This window comes from Plenodomus lingam (assembly GCF_022343315.1).
Source record: "Plenodomus lingam strain CAN1 chromosome Unknown contig_14, whole genome shotgun sequence".
Taxonomy (NCBI): Eukaryota; Fungi; Ascomycota; class Dothideomycetes; order Pleosporales; family Leptosphaeriaceae; genus Plenodomus; species Plenodomus lingam.
In genome coordinates, this window is record NW_027093932.1 from 1,042,772 (window position 1) to 1,065,781 (window position 23,010).

Genomic DNA, 23,010 nt, shown 5'->3' on the forward strand with positions numbered 1-23,010 from the left:
GCCTCTTCATGACCGACGGCAGGTCAAGGAGCGCACGGACGAGGACGACAGAAACATGTTTTTCTTATTGCGTACAAGATACCCTATTCAGCGAGCGGAGAATGTTCTTGTTAAATAGCGCGTGCACGCAAATGATATACACTTACTTGCGTTTCGTTCATCCCAATTGGAAGACGTTAGTTATGTAATCGGCATGATTGCGACATATTCAATCTGAAGCATGTAATTGTTCATCAGAACAAGCCATCACATTAATGCCTAAGCCGTACAGAGCCACAGCACACGTGCGCCTTTCCCACTCGCATTGACGTACTTGAGTCTGCCACAAAGGTTCGCTGTACAGCACGTCACATCTTTCGCGCTGGTTCTCGGCCAAAGAAAAAATTGCCTTGATAATTCGAAATCGGTCAAACGCCATGCTATGCTATCTGCCATGCTATGCCCTTCCCACCAAAAAAAAACAAGCAAACACCTGGTTCAACATCTAGCCTGAGTCTTAACATCCATGACTCCGCCATCTCACGCCGCCATCATGTCACAGCTCCTGCACACCATCCCGCTCCACACTCCTCTTCCCCATACGAAACCCAACTTCCGTCCTCCTGTCATCCGTAAGCCTACCCCACTCAAGAAGCAGCCGAAACATGTACACTTCCATGTCCTCTTTCCTCAGCACCTTCTCCGTCCACACTTTACCCTGTCTCGCAATAGCCTCTGCTTCTTTCACCCTACCCTCCATCATCCTCTTGTTTCGCTCCTCGACTCCATAGCCACCAAAGTATGCCAACGAGCTGAAGAGATCGTGAAGCCGGAGGTCAACTGGAACAAAGTGTTTCCACGCCGTTAGCCTGCCTTCGTACCATTCGCGGAACAGTGCAGTTTTGAAGACCACAGAGTTTGACTGTAGGAAAGGGATAAAACGGCCTGAGAAGCCGGAGCCGTCGGCGTCAAAGAGGTAGCGGTAGCGCCAGTTTTGCTTGATATCAATCTTCTCGCAGAATCCGAATTCGCGCGTTTGGTCCTTGCAGTCTTGACCAACGCATCGAACGATCTTGTCGACGAAGCGAATATCAATTTCGGGTTCTAGAAGGCGTTTGATATCGGTAGTCCGTTTCAACATGTACTCGAGTTGACCGCTGTGGTCGGGTTTTGGGAGAAGAATCGGCTGGCGAACCGTCTCGTTGTTGACAAGGTGGACAAGGCGCTGGCGAAGCATCCCTTTCCAGGTACCTTGGCTCGTTAAGCCTTCAGTCGTCGTACCACGCCAAAAAAGCACGTTTTCTTTGTCTCGGAAGCGAGGGTCGGGGAACTTCTCATCGAACTGGTACTGGGTCTTGTCCAGGTAATTCCAGGGAGATGGGTAGCGAATGTCAATGTATCCGGGGGCACGACTTTGACTGAAGATCGGAACGATGTCGTGGGTGCCCATCAGAGAAGACGGACTTAGGTGCATGCCATGCAAGTTGGCGATATCTGGCTGATGGCATGGATCTGCAGAAAGCGTCCAGTTTGCGACAAAGGCACCCATTGAGTGCGCTTGAGTGCACGTGTGACAGAATACCCTGGTGTTCCAGTGTCTTTCCTTGCGCGCGCGAGAGGTGGGCGAGCATGCCACAGATCCATATGTCTGGAATGACGATTGAAACCTGCCATTCTCGAAAAAGTGGGGATCTGTCCTTATTTTCTCTGGATCGGGCCAACCGTTCGCGCGTTGTGGACTAAACTCTTTGCTTGGGTTGTTTGGCGCGGGAGTAGGATAAGGTTGGGGATTGTCAAGGGCGTCTTGCAATCTTTCGTAAGGTACGGCGACACGAGGCTCATCTTGCAGATTCATCGCGAGATCCATGTCAGGCAGGGACTCGGCGAATCGTTGGACCATGGCCACCGCGCCCTCCATCATCCAGCGATGGGTCTCTGGTACATTGGTGAACACCTCTGCTTTACCATTTCTGATGCGCACGCCTGCGACAGCCTCATTCGTCGCCAAAACGGTGGCTGTTCGCAAGCGAAGATCGTCGGCGTTGAATGAAGAGAAAGGTGCCAGGTCCTGTTCAATGTTGTCATAGTCATCAATCACGATGGAATTTCGAGCAACTGCATACTCGTACCACTTGTCAAAGTTGGGGGGTGGGTCACGCTTGTAGCGCTGCTGGTAGTGGATGACGGCTTCGGCCAGTGACTGACTTCTGTACGCTTGTGAGGCCCAACGCCCATGCTCAGTGTTGGCGACTTCAAGCAGATTCGTGATCGGGTGTTGCATGATGGGACCTTGGCGTCGGTATACAACAACACCAATACTGAAGGCAATGAGAAGAACGATGAATGCTGCCGATTGATTCCTACCGAGTCGGACAGGGACAGTAGAGCGAATACGGGTTTCGATGTTAGTATCAGTGAGCAGATGAATGATGAGCGCAATGGTGAGCAGAGATAAGCACAGGACAAGTCCGACCGTAGGTTTTGGTGGAAAGGAGTAGGAGACGCCAGTTCCCAGCGCTCGAAGTACGCCAAGGTATGCAGATGTGAATGCAGCGATAAGCATCGCGCTCATAACGCCAGACGACCGTGCCTTTCTAGTCAGGTTCATGTCAAGTCGAGCTGGCATAAAGGAGACTTACCGATTTCAGAAAACATAATGTCATAAAGGGTATCATCAATGATAAACGCAAAAGACCGAGCAAATATTCAGAGGGAAAAGAGAGCATCCACTCGCGGTGCTCAGGCATGGCGGGGTATATAACAATGCCAGCTACGAGCAGAATCAGGGAGGATGCCTGGGAAGTGTTAGAGACCAGCCAGGTAGGGAGGGGTCGCGAGACGTACGATGAACGTTAAGCCAACAAGAAAATGATTTGAAGTACCATCCTGGAGATGTATGGTCCAGTCGTCTGGGGGCGAGATGCCGTCGTCTACAAAGCGATATAGGATCTGTACAATGATACAGTCTAATAAGAAGGCAATGAACTGAAGCGAAGGAACGCCCGCGGCCGTAGAGTCGATGATGGGGCAGATGTAGGTGGAGCGGAGGGCGTCAGTCTTGATGTTGACAAGGAAGCCGCTGATGGAGAGCAAGATAGAGGGTATGATGTAGCGTGTGGAGCCATCAAGGACGAAGTTGTAGACGCGATCGAGATGGGTACGTGGGCGTGAGTCGAGACTCCAGGCGGGGTACTGGCGTTGGCTGGGATGGCGGAGGCTGTGATAGAGGGCGAGTATGAGGGGGAGGAAGGGCTGTAAACTTCAGCATGGCACAGGGTGGTATAGTTGATGGGAAGACAAGTACGCACCAGTGTCGAGGGCCCAGCGCACTCGACATGCTTCATCACACAATAGAAGACGGCTATGCGACCACAGATTGCGAACATCAGCACAGTCAGAAGTGCTCCCACGGCCCGCACCGTCCAAACTTTCCGCCTTCCAGGCTGCCCTGTCTCGGTCCATATCTCTTCTCCTGGTGGCCTGCGCTGGCCTTCACTGAGAGCTATTGCGACAAAGCGAGTCGGCGGTCGCGGCTGCGCGGTACGAGACAGCCAGACTTCTGTTGCGACGATGACGAGACCGGTGAGCAGCAAGACGACACCTACAGTGTGCAATGGCTTGTCCAAAGCAAACGAGTAATCAAGAGCCGGTGCAGTGCTCAGATAGCCTGATGCTAACACGAGGCCGCTGTTCCCTTGGTCAGCCCTGACTATCCCATCCTCGCACGCTTCCGCCACCCGCGTCGGGAACTCCCCCCCTCCCCCCATTGAGGAACATGTACTATGTCTGCTCTGCTTACTTACCACGGAAAGAAGAGGGCCTTCCTGTCCATGACCACGGCATGCTTCGTAACGGTGGACTATGGCTGTGATGTATGACAGCAATGGCGACTGGTAAGGCAGGACATGGCCTAGTGGGAGAAATGCCTGGGGTTGAATCTGTTGGAGTGGGAGAGAAGAGTGAGCAGTCGGTCGGTCGGAAGTCGTGCTAGTCGTGCTAGTCGTGTGAAAGGTGTTGCACAGGTCAGGCACGGGATGGCGGCCGCCGACCTTGGCCGCTGATTGGCTGCAAGATCGCCCTGTTGCTCAAGCCTCAACCTTGCTGCGCCTTCCCAGCCGGACCGCGGGGAAACATGGAAAGCGCCGAGTGGTGGCCCGTGCAGCGGCCGCTCTTTCTCCGCCGAACCCCACTTGGTCACCTCTTGGCGACAAAACAGTATGGCTATCATGTATGTATGTATATACATGTGTTGTACCTATGTCTACTATGCCATCCTCCATGTGCCTGTTGGTAGTATGCTATCCCAATGAGAAATCAACTGCAATCGCAACGTGGCTTCTCTTTCTAAAGCCTGGCTTCAAACCGTTTCGGAGATAAGCTTGCAGCCGCCGTCGCCGCTACCTAGAGTACCAATCTCGATGAGATCCTCAGGAACGCCCAAAAATGGTGACACGCAACACGGCTATGACGGCAGTAGATGGCAGCCCAGCTCACCGACCGTATACAGGCTAACGCGACGGGACTTGCCAGCGCTAATTGAAAAGTGTGCACCTGTTGCTCAACCTCGGTATAATCGCCACTTTTGCCCGAGAAACTTGAAAACGCAAAGCATCAGCGAGGATTACATCGAAAATTTCATTCTGCATAAAACAGTTGCGAACCAAATTTACCAAGCAGACATTTGTCCCTAAATTATCTTCCAAGGCTGCAGGCAGTTATTACTGGATTCACAAGACAAGTCACATGATTTTTTCTTGCTATCCACCATGCGCGCTCCTAGACATGATCTGCACCACAGCATTTTTCGGAGTCAGCGTCCCAGCAAAGCATGAAGCATTTATAGATATTATCCATTTCGATATTTTGAAGGTAGACACACGTCACATATACCTCCTACGCACTCCGACTTGGACGCACAATGCCCATGTACAACTTGGCACCTCTTTTCGTGCATCCATTGTAGTGGAATGATACCACGAGACCTGAGTGAGTCCAATCTTAATTTCGATATTCTGCTTCTGTCTTTTGGAGGAACTGCTCATGAACTTGCCATCAAGTTTCTGAGAAATGAATGCGAGGGAAGAGGAGGTAAAGGGAATTTATATACCTGCCGGTGCAGGAAATAGCTTTGTGCAGCTCCAACCAGGCGGCCTTTATAACTCTGTCTTGCCATCAACACAAGAATTACAATCGTCTAGAGGAGTTGCACAGTCCGACACATGAACAAAGTGATTTAATGTTCGACACCGACACAATGCACTGTAAAACATGAAGGCTGCACAAGTCAATCTTTTGTGAGCAACGTTGGGCGCCAAAGCATACGGTGTCACCTCAGCGCCTTTGATACCTCAGGTTGAAACCTGTGAATAGCATGTCTCCATGACCCGGATCATGCGTCTGTGCCCCTGCGAAGCGATGACATTGTAGATGGTACCAGTTTCTTTCGGGAGCCAAACTCCTTGAGAGTTTGAAGACGACAAAAGCAAGCCATGATTACAAATTGTTGGACCTTAAATACTCGAGGATCACAAATGTATGCAGATTATGCTCGCAAAGAACACCGTGGTTTATATACCCCAGAAGCTTCACAACCGCACCATCAATGAGCATTTTATGCACTTTGACATCAATGGGCTCGCACTCCATCTCTAACCCATTGCCAGATCCATACTACTTTTTTGCTGCTCCTGTCACGCACAGGAAGCCTAACACTTCTCGGAGGAACATGGGTCTGTCTTCTAAATTATTTTTACTGAGCAAGTCAAAACACTCATTGAAGCTGTTCAAAGTTATAATTCTTGGAGATGACGACGTCTCTGATAACATGCAGGAAAGTGCTGCATGTTTTTTGACGCTGAGAGACCCATGATTCCGGCATAAGTATTGTTTGGTAGTCAAAGAACCAATATTCGTTGGCAACACAGCTACCGTGATTCACCATTTCAGTATTTTGACTGGAAACTTTGGTACAGAACCCAGAAGACATCCCCTTGGTTGGATGCGATTTTCTTTTATGACCAAGGCAGCGCAGCCACAGACATAAAGTGTGGTGCGCTTCATTTTGACGTTTGACGTGAAGACGACCCGACAAAGCTAGTCCTTGTCATGCCCATGCTGCTGCCCTATTACTGGTACGCTTTCAGAGATAGGAATGCAGCTTGTGGGTTATGAAAGATGTATGAAATGTTGTGTGGTACATACCTACACTGCTCAGAACACATGTGATATGCACTTGCAAAAAATCATATCCAGCTGCAAATGTGATTACTTACACTATGGCCGTGTAGGTCATCTTCATAGCCGTCACAGTCTTGTTTACTTAGTGTGACATGATTCAATTCTGCTAGTACCATAGACACTGACGTGACGCAGAATGTCAAACGGACGAAGCATCGCCGTGGATCGGGGCAGCCCTCGAGACCGACCTAGATCAATATGACAAATGAGATACGCGGTCTTGATATTACTTGACGAGATTGATAATCAAAGAATTATCTACGATTTCTCTACTCAAAAATCAGTAGCTAGATTTGAGAATGCCAATATACCTTGAGCAAAATGTTTGCAGTCATTACCTCACTGTCTCATATTATGAATTTGAATTGAGAATGGTCCACAAAACGTATACGCAATATTTGCTTGCACTTTGCCCAGGATCATCTTCTACTGGGATGGCTGTAAAGTGACACCATGCTTTTTCGTGCTTTGTCGCTTCGTATCCTCGTGACAATAAGCCTTGCAAGCTAGAATATTAGAATCTCATCGCATAGCACCCAACTCAGCATCCAAAGAGTCAAATTGACCAGCGCGTAGCTCATATTCACCTATCAAGCAGCTGTAGCCGAGCTCAGAGGCAATGTAACAGGCATTGGTGTTCCTGAAGCTGAAGCTGTCGTTGAACCACCACCACCACTGCCGCCACCGCTGCCACCACCATTCTTCTTTTGCACAATCGCGGATACCACCTGGCCTATTTGCGTGTTAGCTGATCATCTCGAGAATGCCGAAAGGATAATCTTACCAGCTGCATTTGTTATAATGTCGACCAGTGCGCTCAGAGGTTCGTAGCTGTAGGTCTTTTGAGTGAGGCCTTGGCCCACTTGCTTTATAGTTCCTTCGACCTCGGTCATGTTCAACTTGTATGACATTGTCAGTCACGCCGCGTTGTGGTGAAATGATAGGATATGAGGTAGGGGGAATGGGAACATGTACCTTGAAGTTTCCGACAATTTGGTGCAGTGCGTCTGCGCCTCCTCCTACAACTTCTTGCACAATGTTACCGAGATTGTCGACGAGAAAGTTCAATGTCTTTCCGTTTTGTGTTATGGATCCGAGCTAGTTTGTAGGTACTGGTTAGCACTTTACTTGACAGTCCACATTTTCAAAATCAAGAAATCATCCTCACAAGTCCGTCGACGGCGCCAATGACCTCGCCAACCAGGTTTGTAGCATTGCCAATGAGGCTGATCAAGAGGGGGTTCAAATCCAGAGAATCAAACACCCGTTCCACGATCGACACGAGATTTCCCAACCGCACTACCAACTCCAGATTGACGTCAACGTCTGCGATCGTAATATTGACCTTTTCAACAGATACCTGCACCCCGGCATTCACCTTGACCAGTCCCGCAACCCGCGCATTCAAATTCAAATCCGCTTGCAGCTTCTCCACGCCGAGCTCGATGCGACCCACATGCAGTTCGGGGACTTGGAGAAGAACGTCTGGTGGACTGGATCCCGTGGGGAGCACATGAGGCGGCGAAGTATTCGTCCCATTGCCACCAGGAGGCGTACTGCTCGTGGGCGGGGGTGTCGACGGTCCAGGCGCAGGTGCCTCAGAAGCAGTCTGCGCAGCGCCCGTGGTGACGAAAGCAAGAAGAATGCTGATGAGAAGTAGACGGATAGAGAACGACATAGTTGGCAGAGGAACAAGAGACTGAGAACCAACAATGTGCTACCTATACCGGTAGTAACCAACGACAAAGTAAAACGAATGTGAAGTGTGTCAAGAAGCAGGCGTACCGGTACGACTAAGGCGACAAGCAAGCAGAGGACATGGGACGAGGCACCTTTACCCTAGATTATCCTTCCTCGAGCGAAAGCCATGCCCTTTCCAAATCTTCCATCCGGGATCCATCATCACGATGCGCATCTAGCATTAACGACCAGGTTTTCCCATAATGGTAATCTCGGGTAAAGCCCCCCATGCAGCCCCGACCGGGATCTCTCCAGGGCAGTTGATGCGCCACTGGAAACCGCGCTGGGGTTTGTACATTGTACATGTGGGAAAATCTTGTATTTTGAATGGAAAAACTTGGTTTTTGGCAAGGTGGCAGGAGGCGTGCCGTTTTTCTCTCTCTCCTTAATTTGGGGAGTCTTTTTGCAAGTCGGAGGAATTGCTGAATGTGTGCATCATTGCATTGTGGTTTACCTACCGGTACGGGATCCTTGTTTAACGTTGGCTGAACTGTGTAGAGTATAACGGTTTCCAATGACGAGAGACTATTGTTAACAGGCAATTTGCCCCTGTGTCACTCCTTCTGCGAACAGCTAGGATTGCAATCAAGGTGTCTGTTGCCTTTCTTTTCCTTCACTTCCAGCGGATCATTGACCTGCGTCCACTCACTCCCTCTCCCTTTCCTCACAATGCGTTCTTTTCTCCGCACAGCGACTTCACTCTCCCTACCTCTCCTGGCCATCTGTCAAGATGGCTACTCGGGCTACAGACTCGACGTCCGTCAAGACGGCGACCCAGCCGCGGTCCTCTACGAGACCGCCAACACGGCAACATCCAACGTCTCAGCCCTCGACCCTATCCCAGATGTCCTCCTCAACGCCTCCGTCCACGTGGGCGAAATCTTCGTCGGCGTCGACAACCTCACCGCCAAAATCAATCTCGACGCCGAAGTCCTCCAATTACTGCAATTCAACGCTGGCGTGGACCTCAGCATCGACAAGGTCTCCCTCCTCATTCAGAATGTAACTGCAAAAGTCTACCTCGAAGCACGTCTGGGCAACCTCGTGAAGATGATCGACGACGTCCTTGATAGTATCGATTTGAACCCCGTGCTTGCAGAGCTCGGCAACGGACTCGGTTCCATTCTCAACGACACTGCTGGGCTCGTTGGCGACGTAGCTGGCGGCTTGACAGGAAGCGGTGGAGACAGTAGTGACAACACCACAGCAGCAGGAGCAGCAAAATCCAAACGTGACCTCGACTTCCACCAATGGGATCTCCACAACAACATCCTCTACTCCGTCTCCAACTTCCAAGGCAACACGCACAAGCGGCGCGTGCTAGCACAAAATGGCGACATTGTGGAGCAGACTCTCGACAACAACGGTGTCATCTCCAACTCGGTCGTGGTGGGCGATTATGCGCGCAACATGCGGTTTAATGGGTTCAATGCCAGTGTTGTGTTCAAGGGCGAGGAGGCGTGGGAGGAGGAGTATGTGTATGAGCCATTTGCAGGACTGTACTCCATCTCAGGCGTGTTTAAGAGTAAATTGGATGGAGGGGTTATGGGTACGCAGTTACTGGCCGAGGCGAGGGGAGGGGGGAATGCGAACATTGGGAATGAGAAGGCGTGAGAGGGGCAGAGGAGAGTGGGAGGCTGTTAGTTCAGTGAGTGACTATGGTAGCTATGATACCTCAGTAATGAAGAATGGGCAATACCTATTTCGACACAACGTATGAACCGTACTTTGGGTTATCTCACCGTACCGCATCTCATCCTACTTTTTCAAGTGCGCCTGGAAGAAAAGGATGAAGATCAGTTGGGAAAAAGTCGATAGTACTGGATCAAGATAGTACTACTGCTATTCACACTATTACTCGGGTACAACAATGCTGACCAATCATTGTCAACGATTCTCGATGTCCCTGGGAATCCGCGCCAAAACAAAAGAACATTTCGTGCACAACAACCCCTTGTCCTACAGTTACTTGTGCCGAGTCATATATCCAACGTACCCAGAGCCGTGCAATCAACTGACCCAGAAAAATAAAAGAAATTCGTTACAATCAGATATTAAGTACAAAGTCGTAAGCGTCGTCCCAGGTGCCCTATGTGGTGGCCCCTAAGGACAAGAACGAACAAGGAGGTATAGGACCATGTTGATTTTAACATGCCCAAGCAAAGATACATGTCTGAAAGGATGTTGGGTGGGGGGGAAAGCAATAAACGCCGTAGTGAGAAGCGAAGAATAAATGCCCCATGCTTCGAGGGTCGAGCGGGTGGTGTAGTGATAGTCTGAGAATGATTGAGCGATGGGGTGTGAAGATGAGCGACAAACGAGCTACCTTTCGAAGGTATCGAGGGCGGAGTGAAGATCAACAAGGGCACCAGGGTCGATGGGCGGATGTGGGGATCTCAGCCAAGAAGCATCGGCAGGAAAGTCAGTATCTGCATGCTCAAGGTATAGCAAATATTTCTGCTGAGAAAGGCCAGACACTGCGGGCAGACCATTGCAATCGCCGAGCCTCTCGTCTGTCTCGGCTGCCAGAGAATTTGTACCAAGCAATGGCCGCTTCAGATTCTCAGCGGTAGTGCCATAGATGGACGAAACTGTCTGCAATTTCCAGACAAAATCTCGGTCCAGGCTTAACTCGTTTCCTACTTCTCCTAGAGTTGACAATTCAAGCTGCCGGGCAAGCTTAGCTGAGGAGGGACGAGAAGCAGGATTGCCATGTTGTCGATGCCTCGAGATTCGTCTTGAAATGTGGCTCGTGACCCTCTGCACCGATGATCTCCGCTTGAGCTGGGAAGCCTTGATTTGTCGACCGCAACCACTTATTACGCACTCTTCTTCTCCCATTCCAATCATGGTACTAGGAAAAGACTGTCAGCTCGCCACCAGCTCAAGGCACCCTCACGGCATTTATTGGTACCGCGGAGGGGTTCCCTGGCCGTTGGGCACCCCGTTGCTCTGCGGCTGGAACTCCATCTCCCGCTTCATCAACTCGAGAGTCGAAGGGAAATACGGCTCGACACCATATGTCCTGAGATAGCTGGCAGTCTTCTCGATGCGCTTGATCTCACGCGAGACGTTCCAGTCCTCGCCCTCGCCGAAGCGACGCTGGACAACGTCGACCATGTGCTCGTCGAGCCGACTGTAGAAGTCGCGACGAGCAGCAATATCGCCCGCATCTGCGCTGTCGATGCCGCCGTGTGAGTTGAGGTTGCCGCCCAGCTTGAGTATGAGGTCAAAAGCATAGCGGGGACCGGACGGGAGGTGAGTGAGGCGCTGGATATCGGGAAGGAACTTGAGCATGGCCGAAGCGAAATGTGAGGATGAGATGGAATCGTTGAGATCGTCCTGAAGACGGTGTAGATCGAAGTTAACGATTGTGATTTTGCGATCGAGCTGGGCGTTGAGCGTGGTGGCGGCGTCGGCTGTGGTGGTGTCCATGATCTTTGCAATGGAGATGGGGACGTCTAGAAAAAAAAACAGGAGTCAGTATTCAAGCTTGGTAGTAGTAGCCGAGGAGCCACGTTACCTGGCCGCAATCCACGCTTGTCGATCCAATTGTGAACTTCTGCGCGCTGTTGCTCCAGCTGGTCGACCCAGGCCTGCATGTCGGCAAGCTGGCTCTCAAGCTGCTCTATCTTTTCCGTGTAGGGCCGGACAGCCTGATTGAAGGCCTGGGCCAGTAAGTCTGGCATGGGAGCGGCCGGTGCCATGCTGGTGTTGGGTGCCATGGCTTGGTTCCTGATGGGCATTGCGCTGTGGGTGCCGTTTGGGATATTCTGTTGGGGCGCAAAGGCCGACGACTCCTGGGGCTGCTGGGGGCGGGGATACATGTCTTCGTCGTTGGGCGAGGTGGGCTGCTGGATGTGTGCTTGGTCCTTGCGGACAGACTCGGGGCGATACTCGTCAAGCGACTGGTTCCGTCGGCTCGGCTCTTCTTCGACGTATGAATTGGCTCTGGAGGAGTTGCGTCGTTTGGTGAAGATGCCCATCATGAAGAGGAAAGAGGGTAGCGAGTGCGAGCGGAGGGGAGGGCGACTATATGGCCGGGCGGGCAAGGTAGGAAGCGAGATTGCGCGGCCGTTGTTCAGAAAGTGAGAGGGTTGGGGGAGGGGAGGGGGGGAAGGGTTGCTTGTTATTCGAGAAGAAATCGGGTGGCTGTGAAAGGAGCGGGCAGGAGGTGGTTGGGGGCACTTGGGGCGCTTGGAGGGGAAACAGGAACTTGGGCACCACCGAGCTGTTATAATCCGCAGATCACGCCGTCACACAAGAAGTAGGCCCCAAAAGGTGCAGCCCAAAACAAACAATGGCTTGCAGTGGTGAGTGGTGAATGATGGCAGAGACGTGCAGAAGTTTGGGCAGGGCTTTTGTTGTCGTGGTGATGCTGCACGAAGATGCAAATGGGAGATGGATGGCGCGCTCATGGGTCCCGGCAGCCAGCAGCCAGCGAACAGCGAACAGAATCAACCGACGACGACGACGAATAAGAAGAAGAAGAAGAATGACGGGAGGACATGGGCCCACTGCTTCAAGGTGCTACTACATGCTGTAGCTTGCTTGCACCCAGTCGTGGTTCCCATTGGCCAATTCTTTTGCTTTCTTACTGTACGGTAAGAGTACCGTAGGTATAGGTACTGTACCTAGGTACGGTGGAGGTACGTACTTGTCCCTCGGCGTGCCGTGGATGACAGCAAATACCGACTCGTGTTTCATGTATCAAGTTTCAAGTTGTGACAATACACGACCTCGGTATCGCTTAACAAACCTCAGTCTACTCTGTGTGGGAAGGGCCAGAGAAGAGCGAGGGCGGTGACGAACAAGAGCTATCCGGTACCTGTGCATGTACCGTAGGTATCATAAGGCCATCACCGCGCATCATGCATGAACAACAATCTAGCCATCGCGAAACCAAACCAACATTGGTACTGTATCCACTCCGTACTTGCCTAGAACCCAGATACCATTACCCCTACCATCCGAACCAAGAAAGAAAGATGGGATTCCAAGACGTTCAAGCAGCCCCTCGCTCTTCATCAAGCACAAGAATCGAGACATTTGCAGACGGACGACAAAGACAATGGGATGTGACCCCACGCCCCCACGCCCCCACGCCCCCACGCCCCCACGCTGCAGCCCTAACACCAACCTTCCCAATCAGGAAACTCTCCAAGACAGAGTGGTGTGGATGACTGCAAAACACGCCTGTGCTACCTACTCTACTCTACCGGCACCCTACTCTACCTACCGGCCTACTACTACTACCACCAACAACAGTACTCTTACTCTCTCATGCCACCCACCCCACTCTACCCTCCGTGATTGGCATATACTAGACTGCCTATGTGCAGTACCGCCCAGCCAGCTATCTAACATAGGTACTCTAGAGTACCACTACCACTCACTACCACTTCTACTACCGTAACACCCCTAGTCTAGACTCTACCCTCTCTCCTCACGTGTTTGCAGTGGTACAGACAGCTAACCTGCCTCGTTGGGAAAGTCAGTCATCAACTGTAGATTACAGGTCCCGCACGCCTGTACCACGATGAAGCGCCAATGCATACTACCTACCCGCTACTATTAGAGTAGAGTACATTGTCCTCTGCAGACACAGTGGCCTGTAGAGTAGAGTAGGCCTGTCCCTGTAACCCATGTCCAGCCACCGGTCGGGTCCGGCTTGTCGACTTCCCGCTACCCGCCGCTTAGCGATTCCGTAGATTTCCCGATTGGGAAGGTTTTGGGCATGGGGTGTGGATTACGGCGGTGGATGCCTGTGCGACATGCCTAACCTAAGCTTCAGATGTGCGGCATGGGCCTAGCGAGTGCTGTCAAAGTAACGCCAACACTAAGACGGTGAAGAAGAGTCTTTCGTATGGACATCAACCCGTTGTGAATCATGGTGATAGGAGGTGATACTTAGGTCAAGTACGATAATCTGCTTGGCTTAGAGGCTTGGAGTATTGTTTAGCATGACTACTCTTCGACTCGTACGGATACATTATAATAACATGGCATCTATAACAGAGATAAGAAGAAGGGAAAAAGAGGAGAACATAAAAGAGGCCCACACCGTCCCCTCCCGCAACACCCGCTCACTGCACTTTCTTCCCATCCTCACTCTCCCTAAACCTCACCCCGCTAACAACCCACTCACTCACCCCCTCCAGCCCCACCACAAACACCCCCAACAAACTCGCAATCACAAAATGGCTAATCCCCGTCCCAATCTCCAACCAACTCCCCTCATCCCTCACCATGTAGAAGAAGCCCAACGTCAACACGTCCGTCACCGCCATCACCAGCATAAACAACGCGCTCGGCGCCACCCCGAGCCGCCGGTTGAGCAGGCCAAACACGGCCGACAGACAGGCAAACGGCAGCATGAGTTTGAGCACGAGTAGCCCGCCTTGCGAGAACGGGTCGAAGATTGGTATCAGCCGGTAGACGGCGTCGAGGGAGAAGGAGGATACAGACGAAATGTTGCTGGCCGAGAAGAAGGCGGATTGCAGAAAGTAGAGGAAGAAGAGGGCGATGCGCGTGTCGGCCAAGGCCAGAGGCCGATATTTTCGGCATGCTTCCTTGGCCGCACCGCCATTGGCCATGTCCGTCTTGGTAGATTGTTTTGCCGTCATCGCTGGTGTCGGGTGGCTGCTGGTGTGCTGCTGGACCTGGTGCTCCAGTCTCATCCAGGCAAAGAGGCAGCAGCAGAACGCAAAGTAAAACAGTCCTTCGTACGAGATGGAGAGGATGACAAAAGTGGGTGAGAATTGAAGGAAGATGACTACGAGGCGGTGGATGTAGTGATGGTTGGGGAAGAGACCGTGAAGCTGCGGCATAAACAGCGAGGCGATGAGTGTGGTCCAGCCTACAGTCAATACCCCAAGTGGGAGCCCTTGACGCCCCCGTATATAGCCGATGCTGCTTTTGGTCACGATCATGGACAAAAGTATGAGCCCGAGTTGCACCCCAATCAAGAGTCGAGAGATCTCATGGACTTTCCGGTCAATCGGCTCGCCTTCAAGAATGCGATCCTCAAAGACAAGATAGAGCATGCCGACGGCGAACATCAGAAACCCTCCAAGTAGGCTATGGCCCTGTTAGTCGCATGACCTTCAAAACAGGCACAATGTACTCTTACATCAATCGGACATCCTCAGCCTTGTTGGCGGGAAGCATAGTGAACACGCTCATAGCCATACATGAAGAGACCCAAGTCGCAACTGTGCCCTTGTGTTTGCGCATAAATTCTGTCCCGTACACTGCGGGCCATAACGTCGCCAGCAGATAGCATATAGTGTAGATTTCCCTGATAAAATAGCTTTGCACCTGCCTACCGTTAGACGACAATTTCTCATCAACTCTCCAAGACTTACAAGGGCTTGAAGTAGGCCCAAGAAGCCAAGAGCTCCAAGAACCAACTTCACGACCTCGCCTTTCGACTGCACATGCCCAAACAAAATTCTGCCCCCTTGCACAAGCGACTGTCTCCGCGCAAAGATCTCTTCCCAGAAAATAACCGGGAAGAAGACATAGACCCAGTATATAATCGGGGATCGCTGCTTGATCAAAACCCCATAAAGCGCAACAGCAACAGAGCAAAAGAAGACTGTGCTTGGTGCAGTCCGTTGAGCCGGAACTTCTCCAGACAATACGTGCAGGTTGATGACAGTAGTGAGAGCAAACACGATCCAGCCTACATAGCCAGCCGTGATGATGGTCCTCAGGAAGAGCCAATCATACGTCTGCAAATAGCGGATACCTTCGAGACCAAGATCGATCAGCTCATACGTCTCTTCAATGGCCTTCTTGAAATCAGCCTTGTTCACGCCAGCGTCAATGGCTTTTTGAATCTTCGAGACCCGATGTTCCACCGAATGTGTCTCGTCGCCTAGTCCTGGAAAGGGCTTGTATCGGATCTCGGTAGCCTTCTTCTGTTCCTCCTTGACGTGGTACATTTCGAGGATCTCCTTGGCGTTAGTAAGGAAGGCTTCTGCTTTTGACTTCTCGTCTGTGTCCAGATATCCTAGAGGCAGGACTCCGACCGAGTTGGTGGGGAAGTCCAGACCAACAAGGTAAGCCATGAGCGCCGCCACATCTGCCTGCTCAACGTCGTGTCTTTGGATGTGATCCAAATGCCAGTCAGACGAGAAATGATCTTCATGACCAGGAGCCAATCCAGTCTTCGTCTTCACCGGCTTCGCCACACCTGCACCCCACGCAATCAGCGGCGTGCGCGTGTTATCCTGATGTCCATCGCCGTGACTACCCCAATCGCTCATGCCATGATCCGCCGTAAACACGAATGCCGTCTTATCATCGCTGTAGAATTCCTCAATCAATTCCGTAATCTCCTGTACCCCGCGATCCACAATCTGGATATTATGAAGATATTGCCACGAATACGGCCGGTGCGCATGTCCCGTTGTATCCAGACCCAGCAAATGTAGAAAGAAGACATTCTTCTCCTGTCTCAACTCAGCATCCAGTGTCGCATTCGTTTTCGCATCCGCAAACAATTTCTTCACGCGGTCAAACACCCACTCGTCCAGTACCCAAGCATCTTTGGAAAAGTCCTCAAATTCATGGCCGTAGCAATCTGCGTCTACTCGTCCAGGCACAGCGCCCTGTTCAAACATGGGGAGGATGTCCGGACTCCCCCAACTCCATGTATGCCTACTACGATTGAACACGCTGTCGAAGTTCACAGGGTTCAGCTTCCAGCCCGTCATGACTGCGGAAACATCTTCGTAGAGTCCCGCGATGAGCGCAACGTGTCCTGGTCGAGACTCTGTTGGCACGCGGGTATGCGATACACCAAAGGTGCCGCTTTCGAGTACTCTTGAACGCAGAAATGGCGCGAGAGGTCGGGGCTCGCTTGGGTCAACCGAGGATGAGTCCGTGGGATCTGGGTTGGGGTTGGGGAAATATTGGAAGGCCTTGTCTGCGCGGAGACCGTCGCCTTTGCCCTGTCAGTCAAGATACCAGAGATCGCGGTGTCATATCATACCAACAAACAGAACCAATCGCTTCGCAGGTGCTTCCTGAGTTTCCACCCGATGCTCGCGCATGCCATGGACGATGGGACTCACAAAGTATATTGAGAAGATGCTATAAATGTAGGCGAGGTGGAATACCACAGCGACAATGAGGAAATGGTAGCGCCCGAATTGCGCCATGATGGTGCGGGAAAAAAGAGTGGCTGTCTCGCAGGAGACGTTTTGTTGTTGACGATAGGATAGTACCTCAATGGTTTATGCGACCATGGAGGTGTTCCCCCTAGCTGATCCATGCCAAGCCAGTTTGGGGGCGGGTTTGCCTTCAGAAGATTGATAGGTCGACACCCTGCATTGCAATCTTACCTTTGTGTTCAAAGACCTTGACCTTGACTGTATAGAAAGATATCAACAATTTATTCTACCCGATTTCAGATTCACCCGTGTACAAAGTGTAATATCCCATGTTTAGGTGGACTGGAGGTTAACTTTAGTCATGGCCTAACTTAATTAGGAAATACCGAGCCCGTTCTCCGCAAACCGCGCCAGCCGCCACTGTAACAGCGCATCACACAGTTAAGTCACACATCAGATTGTGCATCGAGAATTTTTCATGCTGAACACATCTCTGTACCAAAAAAAACGGCGTCCTCGAAGAGATGCACTTTGAAATCCCGCATGAATTCAATCATCAAGTGTGGCTGAATGTATTGCATTACTATAGAGTCGACGCCATCAACAACCTTCAAGTGAGATACCCAATTGGCAGACAGCAATTTGCATCATGATTCGTAGCGAACGTACTATCTACTCTTCAACATTAAAGTTGGCTCCCTCCCTCAGACCCTCGACAACTAGCTCACTTCCCTCAGCACGCTGGTAAATGTCCTTGATGTCGTCTGGAAGTGTGTCAGGAAGTTCAAGTTGACGGTAGCAAATGATGACTTACCTGTTGTGGTCTCAAAGTGGCTGGTAGCGTCGTAGCTCTTTGACAAGAAAATGTTGTCTTTGGTACCGTCCTCAATGGGCTCGTAAAGTGGAATAGGCTGACCCATGAACTTCTCCTCAATCGCTCCAAGACGGTCGAGACCGGGCTGGAGCTCAAGGTGGTGGTTACTGTCACCCTCGGCAATAGTAGAAACGATCGCGATGTAATAGCCCTTGGGGCAGACGTTGTGTGCGGATGAGACAACAGCGACGTAGATGTCTAGACGGATTAGCATAGTCTATTGTAAACGGTACAGGATTTGCCCTACCATGCTTGCGTCCGACTTGGGACTGAGGGATGATGAGCTGTAGCGAATCTGCATCAGCGGTATTGGGGATGGGGTGGTTGAGAATGCAAATAGCCTTCAGCAGGTGGCCTGTTACGCGAACCTTGTCCGGAAAGTATGAAGGGTCGGCTAGAATCTTCTTTGCTTTGGTTTCAAACTTCATGCCCGGACCAGTGTCGTCCTTCTCCTTCATGGTGGCCTTGATGCCAACCACTTTGCCGCCGTCATAGAGGAATTCATCCACGTCGGTGTTCAACATGTATGTACCGCCGTAGATGGCGGAGAGACGGGCGAAACCCTGGGGAAGCTCTCCCAAACCGTAGAGCGGGTAGATGTATGGGGACTTTCCGTACCGTGCCATCGAGTTGACGTAGAGCCTGATGCGCTGGATAGCCTCGTTCGCCTGACCAGGCTGTGTGATGTAGTCGTCTGTCGGATACAGAGCCATGGAGTGGCCAATGAAGTCACGAGTGCTAGGCTCGAGGCCGAACTTGTCATAGACATCCTTCATGGTGTTGGTCTTCACGTCGAGTCCTGCATCACGCCGTTAGTCATGGCAGCTGCTTGACCCATCGTCCCATCGACTGACCTTTGTGTGTTGCTGGGTCATCCTCCTTGTATGCGCCGACCCACTCGAGGAAGTTCCTTGCCCTGCGCTTCTCGAACAGACCCATGAGGGGCGATCGCAGCGCCTCGCCCGCATCTGACGGGACTTTTGCGACTGTGGCCTTGGCCCCGTTTCCTTGCTGTACGTAGCTACCAGCAATCTGCTTGAACTCGAGGTACTTTGTGACGTCCGTCGAAACGAGGATGTTGGTGAGCTCGCCGTTAGACATGAGGAGCTTGGGAACGAGGTCGATGTTCCAGTCGTTGACGCGACCGTACTTTTTCCACGGCTCGCCTTCGGTCTGGCCATAGCGCTTGAAGAGCTGTACGGGGCGTGTAAGTATGCTATTGGATCACCGTGCAGCAGGGCAGGGCATGGCTAGATGACTTACGGCTTCGATGTTGAGAGAAGCGGCCTCACTGCATGCCTGTTAGTGACGGATTGAGACCAAGTCATAGGCAGGCTCTACATACCCGCCATAGTGATCGTTGCGGTCAATGTGGAGCACCTTCTTGCCCTTGACACTGAGGACACTGGCAGCTGTCAGCAAGCTGTCTGTCGGCATACAAACAAAAACACAAGTGTTAGTTACCCTGAAAGTACGCATTCGGTGAGACCTGGGGCGGTTTGTTAGCTTCAAGGCGGACCATCATGACAGTGGCACACGCGGGGTAGCACCCACCCGTTCCCAGGACCACCACGTCGTACTCGGGCGCGATCTCGTCCATGATCAAGATTTGTTAAGGTGGGTGTTGGGTTTGGAAAAAAAGGGGGGGAGGGGGTGAGGAAGTTCTGGCGAAGTTGTCCACTAGAAGGCGGACAAGCAGACAAGGACAAGCAAGCAGGTGTTGATGGTTCGGCGGCTGGCGGTGAGCGACCATGGATGTGGGGGGGCGGTGATCGGGTAGCTTCCTTGGGCATGGCCTCGCCGCTATGCAGTGGCGTGTGAGGCTCACCAACATTTATGCAGTGCACCGGCTGCCCATATGCCCCCGATGTCTCACTCTGTCCCTATCTTGGACACTTGTCGGACGTTCGCAGTGCTTTCATCAAGCCTGTGAATGGCTGCACGCAGGACATGATGTGCCGTCCACATAATCATGTTCACCTTCTATGTAAAATTATACACATGGCCACACCATTCTCGTACTGGCGCACACACACCCCTTTATGACGGCGACATCTGGGTGACCCTGTGGAAGTATACCAAGTAACTATCCACCACCAATGCCATGTTTCCTCTGACCAGCAACCACCAGCAACCACCAGCTCCATGTCTCAATTCCTTGCCACGTTTCCAAGCTGCAAGGCTGCACACGCGGAATCTGCCAGCGTGTCTGGTCGCAACACGTCACTGCTTCGTCTCGTGTCGTCTCATGTAGTCGTGGGTTTCCCAGTCTCAGCAGTCGGCTCAGACGGAGCCTCAGACTTGCTGTCATCTGCTTCGAATAGATCCTAAGGCCATGTCAGTGGAGATGGGAGGGTGTGCTGGGTAGAAGCATACATAGGGCGCAGGCTGTATGTACTGCGGGCCATTTCGTTTCCTTAGATTGATAGAAGGGTCGCGCTTCGCCAGCTCCAACGCATCCGTATATGCTTGGTGCCTCTCGGCCAGAGTGTCCAGGATGGCCTTCATTGTCTCTTGAACGACCGTATCCCGCTGCTTGTTCTCGTAGTCGCCGTATCCTGCCTGTAACCGCGCACGCTCCAACTTTTCCGTGGCCAGACGATTCCTCTCCTTGACGCATACCCACCAGAGCTGGTGTAATGAGTCCCAGTCCCGGCTGCGCAGCTCGCCCACTGTCCACGCCCGTCCTGCCATTGCGTTAGCCCATTGCGTGCACGGAGAAGCGCGCATGTGTGCCATTGCTCCGTACCGTGACGTTGTTCTTCGAATGGCGTTTGAAGCAGGCGCTTGTCCTTGAAAAAGTCCCATAGTCCATGCTCTGGCGTGCCCGTCAACTTGTCTTCAATCTTGACTGGTTTTGGTAGCCGCTGGTTGGCAAAGTCCTTTTCCTTGACGGAGAGCGTCTGTCTTGGGCGCAACCCAGTACTTCTCACGGCAGAGAGTCCACGGTTCCTGTTGTTGTCCCTCTTGCATCGGGCTGGTGAAGTCGAAAAGTGTGCCTTGGGTGGACTGCGGGCGGCGCATTGAGCAGCCGGTGCCAGACATACGAGCACTGAGCATCTAGTTGGCGGAGCGAGAAGGGGTTGCAGTATGCGTGATGTCTGTAGCGAAGCCATGGCCGACTGTCCTGTCGTGGGTGTGCCAGAATGGAAAAAGACGCAGCCGTCAATGCAGCAACACACCGAAGGGCGGAAACGCACACTTCGCGAAGGGGGCCCAAGCGTCAAGGCGCTACTGTCAGCTAGGCTAGCTAGGTACCTACTAGTAGAGTACTTGCAGTTATGGTAGATACATAGTACCTACTGTGTACGTATTATGTAAGTAATCTTACGAGGCCCACCTGCCGTCAGCCAAGTCTGCTACTGGATGCCCGCTGATGCTCAGCCCCACCTCCCAGCACCAGCGTTGTGCGCCCTTTCTGCCTAAGGATCCCTCTCGTATAAAGCCACTCACCTCTTCCCCTCTTCCCCCTTCCCTTCTGACCTTCACTCCCCCCAACCTTGCGCTCGACACCCCCTCGTGTACGGGCGCCTTTTGATAGTTCAATTTCACTAGAGGACTTCTTCGATTTCACCAGCGGGTACCAGGACCCGCCCTTCAGCATCCCAATATGCAATACTCCAGCGCTACCATGCAGTTCGTTCCAAGCCAGTCCTTCATCCTCTTCTGGCAACCATCTCAGTTCCGAGGTGCCGTCAAGCCACCTTGGGCCGCCGACAATTAACTGGGACTATGCGCTATCCTTCCACATCGCTAATGACAGCGGTGAACTCCAAGAACCTCCTCAGCTTTCCTCTTCTGCTACTACCACTTCTGCTTCTCCTACCCAATCAGTCACCTTTGCCGGCGACTTTACGCCTACCGACTTGCTGAACACCTCCGCCACGGATTGGACCGCCTTTTCCTTACCTTCTTCTGACTCATGTTATCTTGGCAATGCTACTCAAATGCTCGCTGGAGTTCCTTCTTTATTTACGACGGCCGAGGAAAATAGAAACCTCTCGGCCATGTCCTCCAGCACGGCCTCATATGTTTCAGAATCAATGAGCAAGGGTATGTACACTCGTCAACAGCTTATCTGCCGGATCTCTAACAGCCATAGAACACTCGCAATCCGGTTCTTCCCACACAAGCACCAAGGACCGCATCAGCTACTCTTCTGAACAGTCTTCTTCTCATTCCAAGTTGTCATCTTCAAAGAACAGTCCACTAGCACCCGAGTCTTCTCGTGTTGAGAAACGCAAAGCCAATACTCTTGCTGCTCGCCGCTACCGACAGAAGCGCGTCGACGCAATGTGTAATCTCGAGGCCGAGCTCAAAGACGTCAAGGCCGAGCGTGATGACTACAAAGTCCGTTGCGCCAGGCTCGAGGGCGAAGTGGAAACTCTACGTGCTCTGCTACGCACGCAAAAGTAATCTGGTTTCGCTATCAGCCTTTTTCCCTTCGTCTTTTTTTGCTGCAATTCGTGAGGATAGGCTTCCAGTCAGACGATGTCGGAGGATTATGTCGATCATGTGTGCCTGTTCAGGCACAATCACATCGGCAAAAAGTGGCTTTTAATCCGCGAAGTTGTGGGATAGAAGTTGCACTGTCACTCACACGATTTCTCGGTTGCTATCGGCAATGTAAATCACTGGTTGCTTGCTCATACTACGAAATGGGTGACTATCTACTATTTGAACTCAATATAACCACACTTTTGCATCTTCTGTCCACCATCATAATGGCTCACGATGAAGTGAATATTGTCAGCGTGCACTCATTGCGAGAAACGATGATGCTTACGCGACTCTCTACACGGTACATCTGTTGAGGTGCAAGGCGTCCTCCGAGACGACCATGAACGTTGGTGGGACTTGAAATGGATCCATTTACAGCCTAGCGCGAATGAGTCATTCTGACGGGCACATCTGCACGCCCGCCGGGCAGTGACAGTGGACTCGGGAGCGAGCCAGCTATGCCCAATTAGGGAAGTGGGAACGCTTCACCGTACTAAGCCACATACTTGGTTCCCTCATTCTCGCGATATTCGACCAAGAAAGTCGACGGCTACAGAG

The 23,010-nt window shown here is 51.8% G+C and overlaps 10 protein-coding genes across 10 annotated transcripts; 4 read left to right on the forward strand and 6 right to left on the reverse strand.

The window, feature by feature from the left end:
- Nucleotides 1-535: 535 nt before the first annotated feature.
- On the reverse strand, nt 536-3,811 carry IAQ61_002430 (uncharacterized protein; the record flags this gene model as incomplete). Its single annotated transcript, XM_066095543.1, has 5 exons — nt 536-2,569; nt 2,619-2,774; nt 2,824-3,231; nt 3,288-3,666; nt 3,783-3,811. 5 exons carry the CDS (start codon nt 3,809-3,811, stop codon nt 536-538), a joined length of 3,006 nt encoding a protein of 1,001 aa, XP_065954379.1.
- A 1,770-nt stretch (nt 3,812-5,581) lies between these two features.
- Nucleotides 5,582-5,848, forward strand: IAQ61_002431 (uncharacterized protein; the record flags this gene model as incomplete). The annotated part of the gene is made up of 1 exon (XM_066095544.1): nt 5,582-5,848. The coding sequence occupies one exon, from the start codon at nt 5,582-5,584 to the stop codon at nt 5,846-5,848; it is 267 nt and encodes an 88-aa protein (XP_065954380.1).
- Nucleotides 5,849-6,806: 958 nt separating this feature from the next.
- IAQ61_002432 (uncharacterized protein) lies at nt 6,807-7,894 on the reverse strand (the record flags this gene model as incomplete). Its single annotated transcript, XM_003834279.1, has 4 exons — nt 6,807-6,949; nt 7,001-7,115; nt 7,192-7,314; nt 7,385-7,894. The coding sequence occupies 4 exons, from the start codon at nt 7,892-7,894 to the stop codon at nt 6,807-6,809; spliced, it is 891 nt and encodes a 296-aa protein (XP_003834327.1).
- Nucleotides 7,895-8,625: 731 nt separating this feature from the next.
- IAQ61_002433 (uncharacterized protein) lies at nt 8,626-9,570 on the forward strand (the record flags this gene model as incomplete). The annotated part of the gene is made up of 1 exon (XM_003834280.1): nt 8,626-9,570. The coding sequence occupies one exon, from the start codon at nt 8,626-8,628 to the stop codon at nt 9,568-9,570; it is 945 nt and encodes a 314-aa protein (XP_003834328.1).
- A 168-nt stretch (nt 9,571-9,738) lies between these two features.
- Nucleotides 9,739-12,337, reverse strand: IAQ61_002434 (uncharacterized protein). Its single transcript, XM_003834281.2, has 2 exons — nt 11,480-12,337; nt 9,739-11,417 (listed from the first exon to the last, which is right to left on the reverse strand). The coding sequence occupies exons 1-2, from the start codon at nt 11,943-11,945 to the stop codon at nt 10,861-10,863; spliced, it is 1,023 nt and encodes a 340-aa protein (XP_003834329.2). The 5' UTR covers nt 11,946-12,337; the 3' UTR covers nt 9,739-10,860.
- Nucleotides 12,338-12,827: 490 nt separating this feature from the next.
- IAQ61_002435 (uncharacterized protein) lies at nt 12,828-13,139 on the forward strand (the record flags this gene model as incomplete). The annotated part of the gene is made up of 1 exon (XM_066095545.1): nt 12,828-13,139. The coding sequence occupies one exon, from the start codon at nt 12,828-12,830 to the stop codon at nt 13,137-13,139; it is 312 nt and encodes a 103-aa protein (XP_065954381.1).
- A 903-nt stretch (nt 13,140-14,042) lies between these two features.
- Nucleotides 14,043-17,172, reverse strand: MCD4 (Glycosyl phosphatidyl inositol anchor synthesis; the record flags this gene model as incomplete). Its single annotated transcript, XM_003834282.2, has 4 exons — nt 16,958-17,172; nt 15,324-16,909; nt 15,089-15,276; nt 14,043-15,036 (listed from the first exon to the last, which is right to left on the reverse strand). The coding sequence occupies exons 1-4, from the start codon at nt 17,124-17,126 to the stop codon at nt 14,043-14,045; spliced, it is 2,937 nt and encodes a 978-aa protein (XP_003834330.1). The 5' UTR covers nt 17,127-17,172.
- A 454-nt stretch (nt 17,173-17,626) lies between these two features.
- GDI1 (Rab GDP dissociation inhibitor alpha) lies at nt 17,627-19,809 on the reverse strand. Its single transcript, XM_003834283.2, has 8 exons — nt 19,507-19,809; nt 19,417-19,441; nt 19,298-19,357; nt 19,216-19,243; nt 18,807-19,146; nt 18,200-18,751; nt 17,893-18,150; nt 17,627-17,842 (listed from the first exon to the last, which is right to left on the reverse strand). The coding sequence occupies exons 1-8, from the start codon at nt 19,550-19,552 to the stop codon at nt 17,751-17,753; spliced, it is 1,401 nt and encodes a 466-aa protein (XP_003834331.1). The 5' UTR covers nt 19,553-19,809; the 3' UTR covers nt 17,627-17,750.
- On the reverse strand, nt 19,810-21,189 carry MRPL4 (mitochondrial 54S ribosomal protein uL29m). Its single transcript, XM_003834284.2, has 3 exons — nt 20,702-21,189; nt 20,329-20,639; nt 19,810-20,279 (listed from the first exon to the last, which is right to left on the reverse strand). The coding sequence occupies exons 1-3, from the start codon at nt 21,066-21,068 to the stop codon at nt 20,199-20,201; spliced, it is 759 nt and encodes a 252-aa protein (XP_003834332.2). The 5' UTR covers nt 21,069-21,189; the 3' UTR covers nt 19,810-20,198.
- Nucleotides 21,190-21,562: 373 nt separating this feature from the next.
- On the forward strand, nt 21,563-22,368 carry IAQ61_002439 (uncharacterized protein; the record flags this gene model as incomplete). Its single annotated transcript, XM_003834285.1, has 3 exons — nt 21,563-21,588; nt 21,635-22,005; nt 22,055-22,368. The coding sequence occupies 3 exons, from the start codon at nt 21,563-21,565 to the stop codon at nt 22,366-22,368; spliced, it is 711 nt and encodes a 236-aa protein (XP_003834333.1).
- Nucleotides 22,369-23,010: the final 642 nt, after the last annotated feature.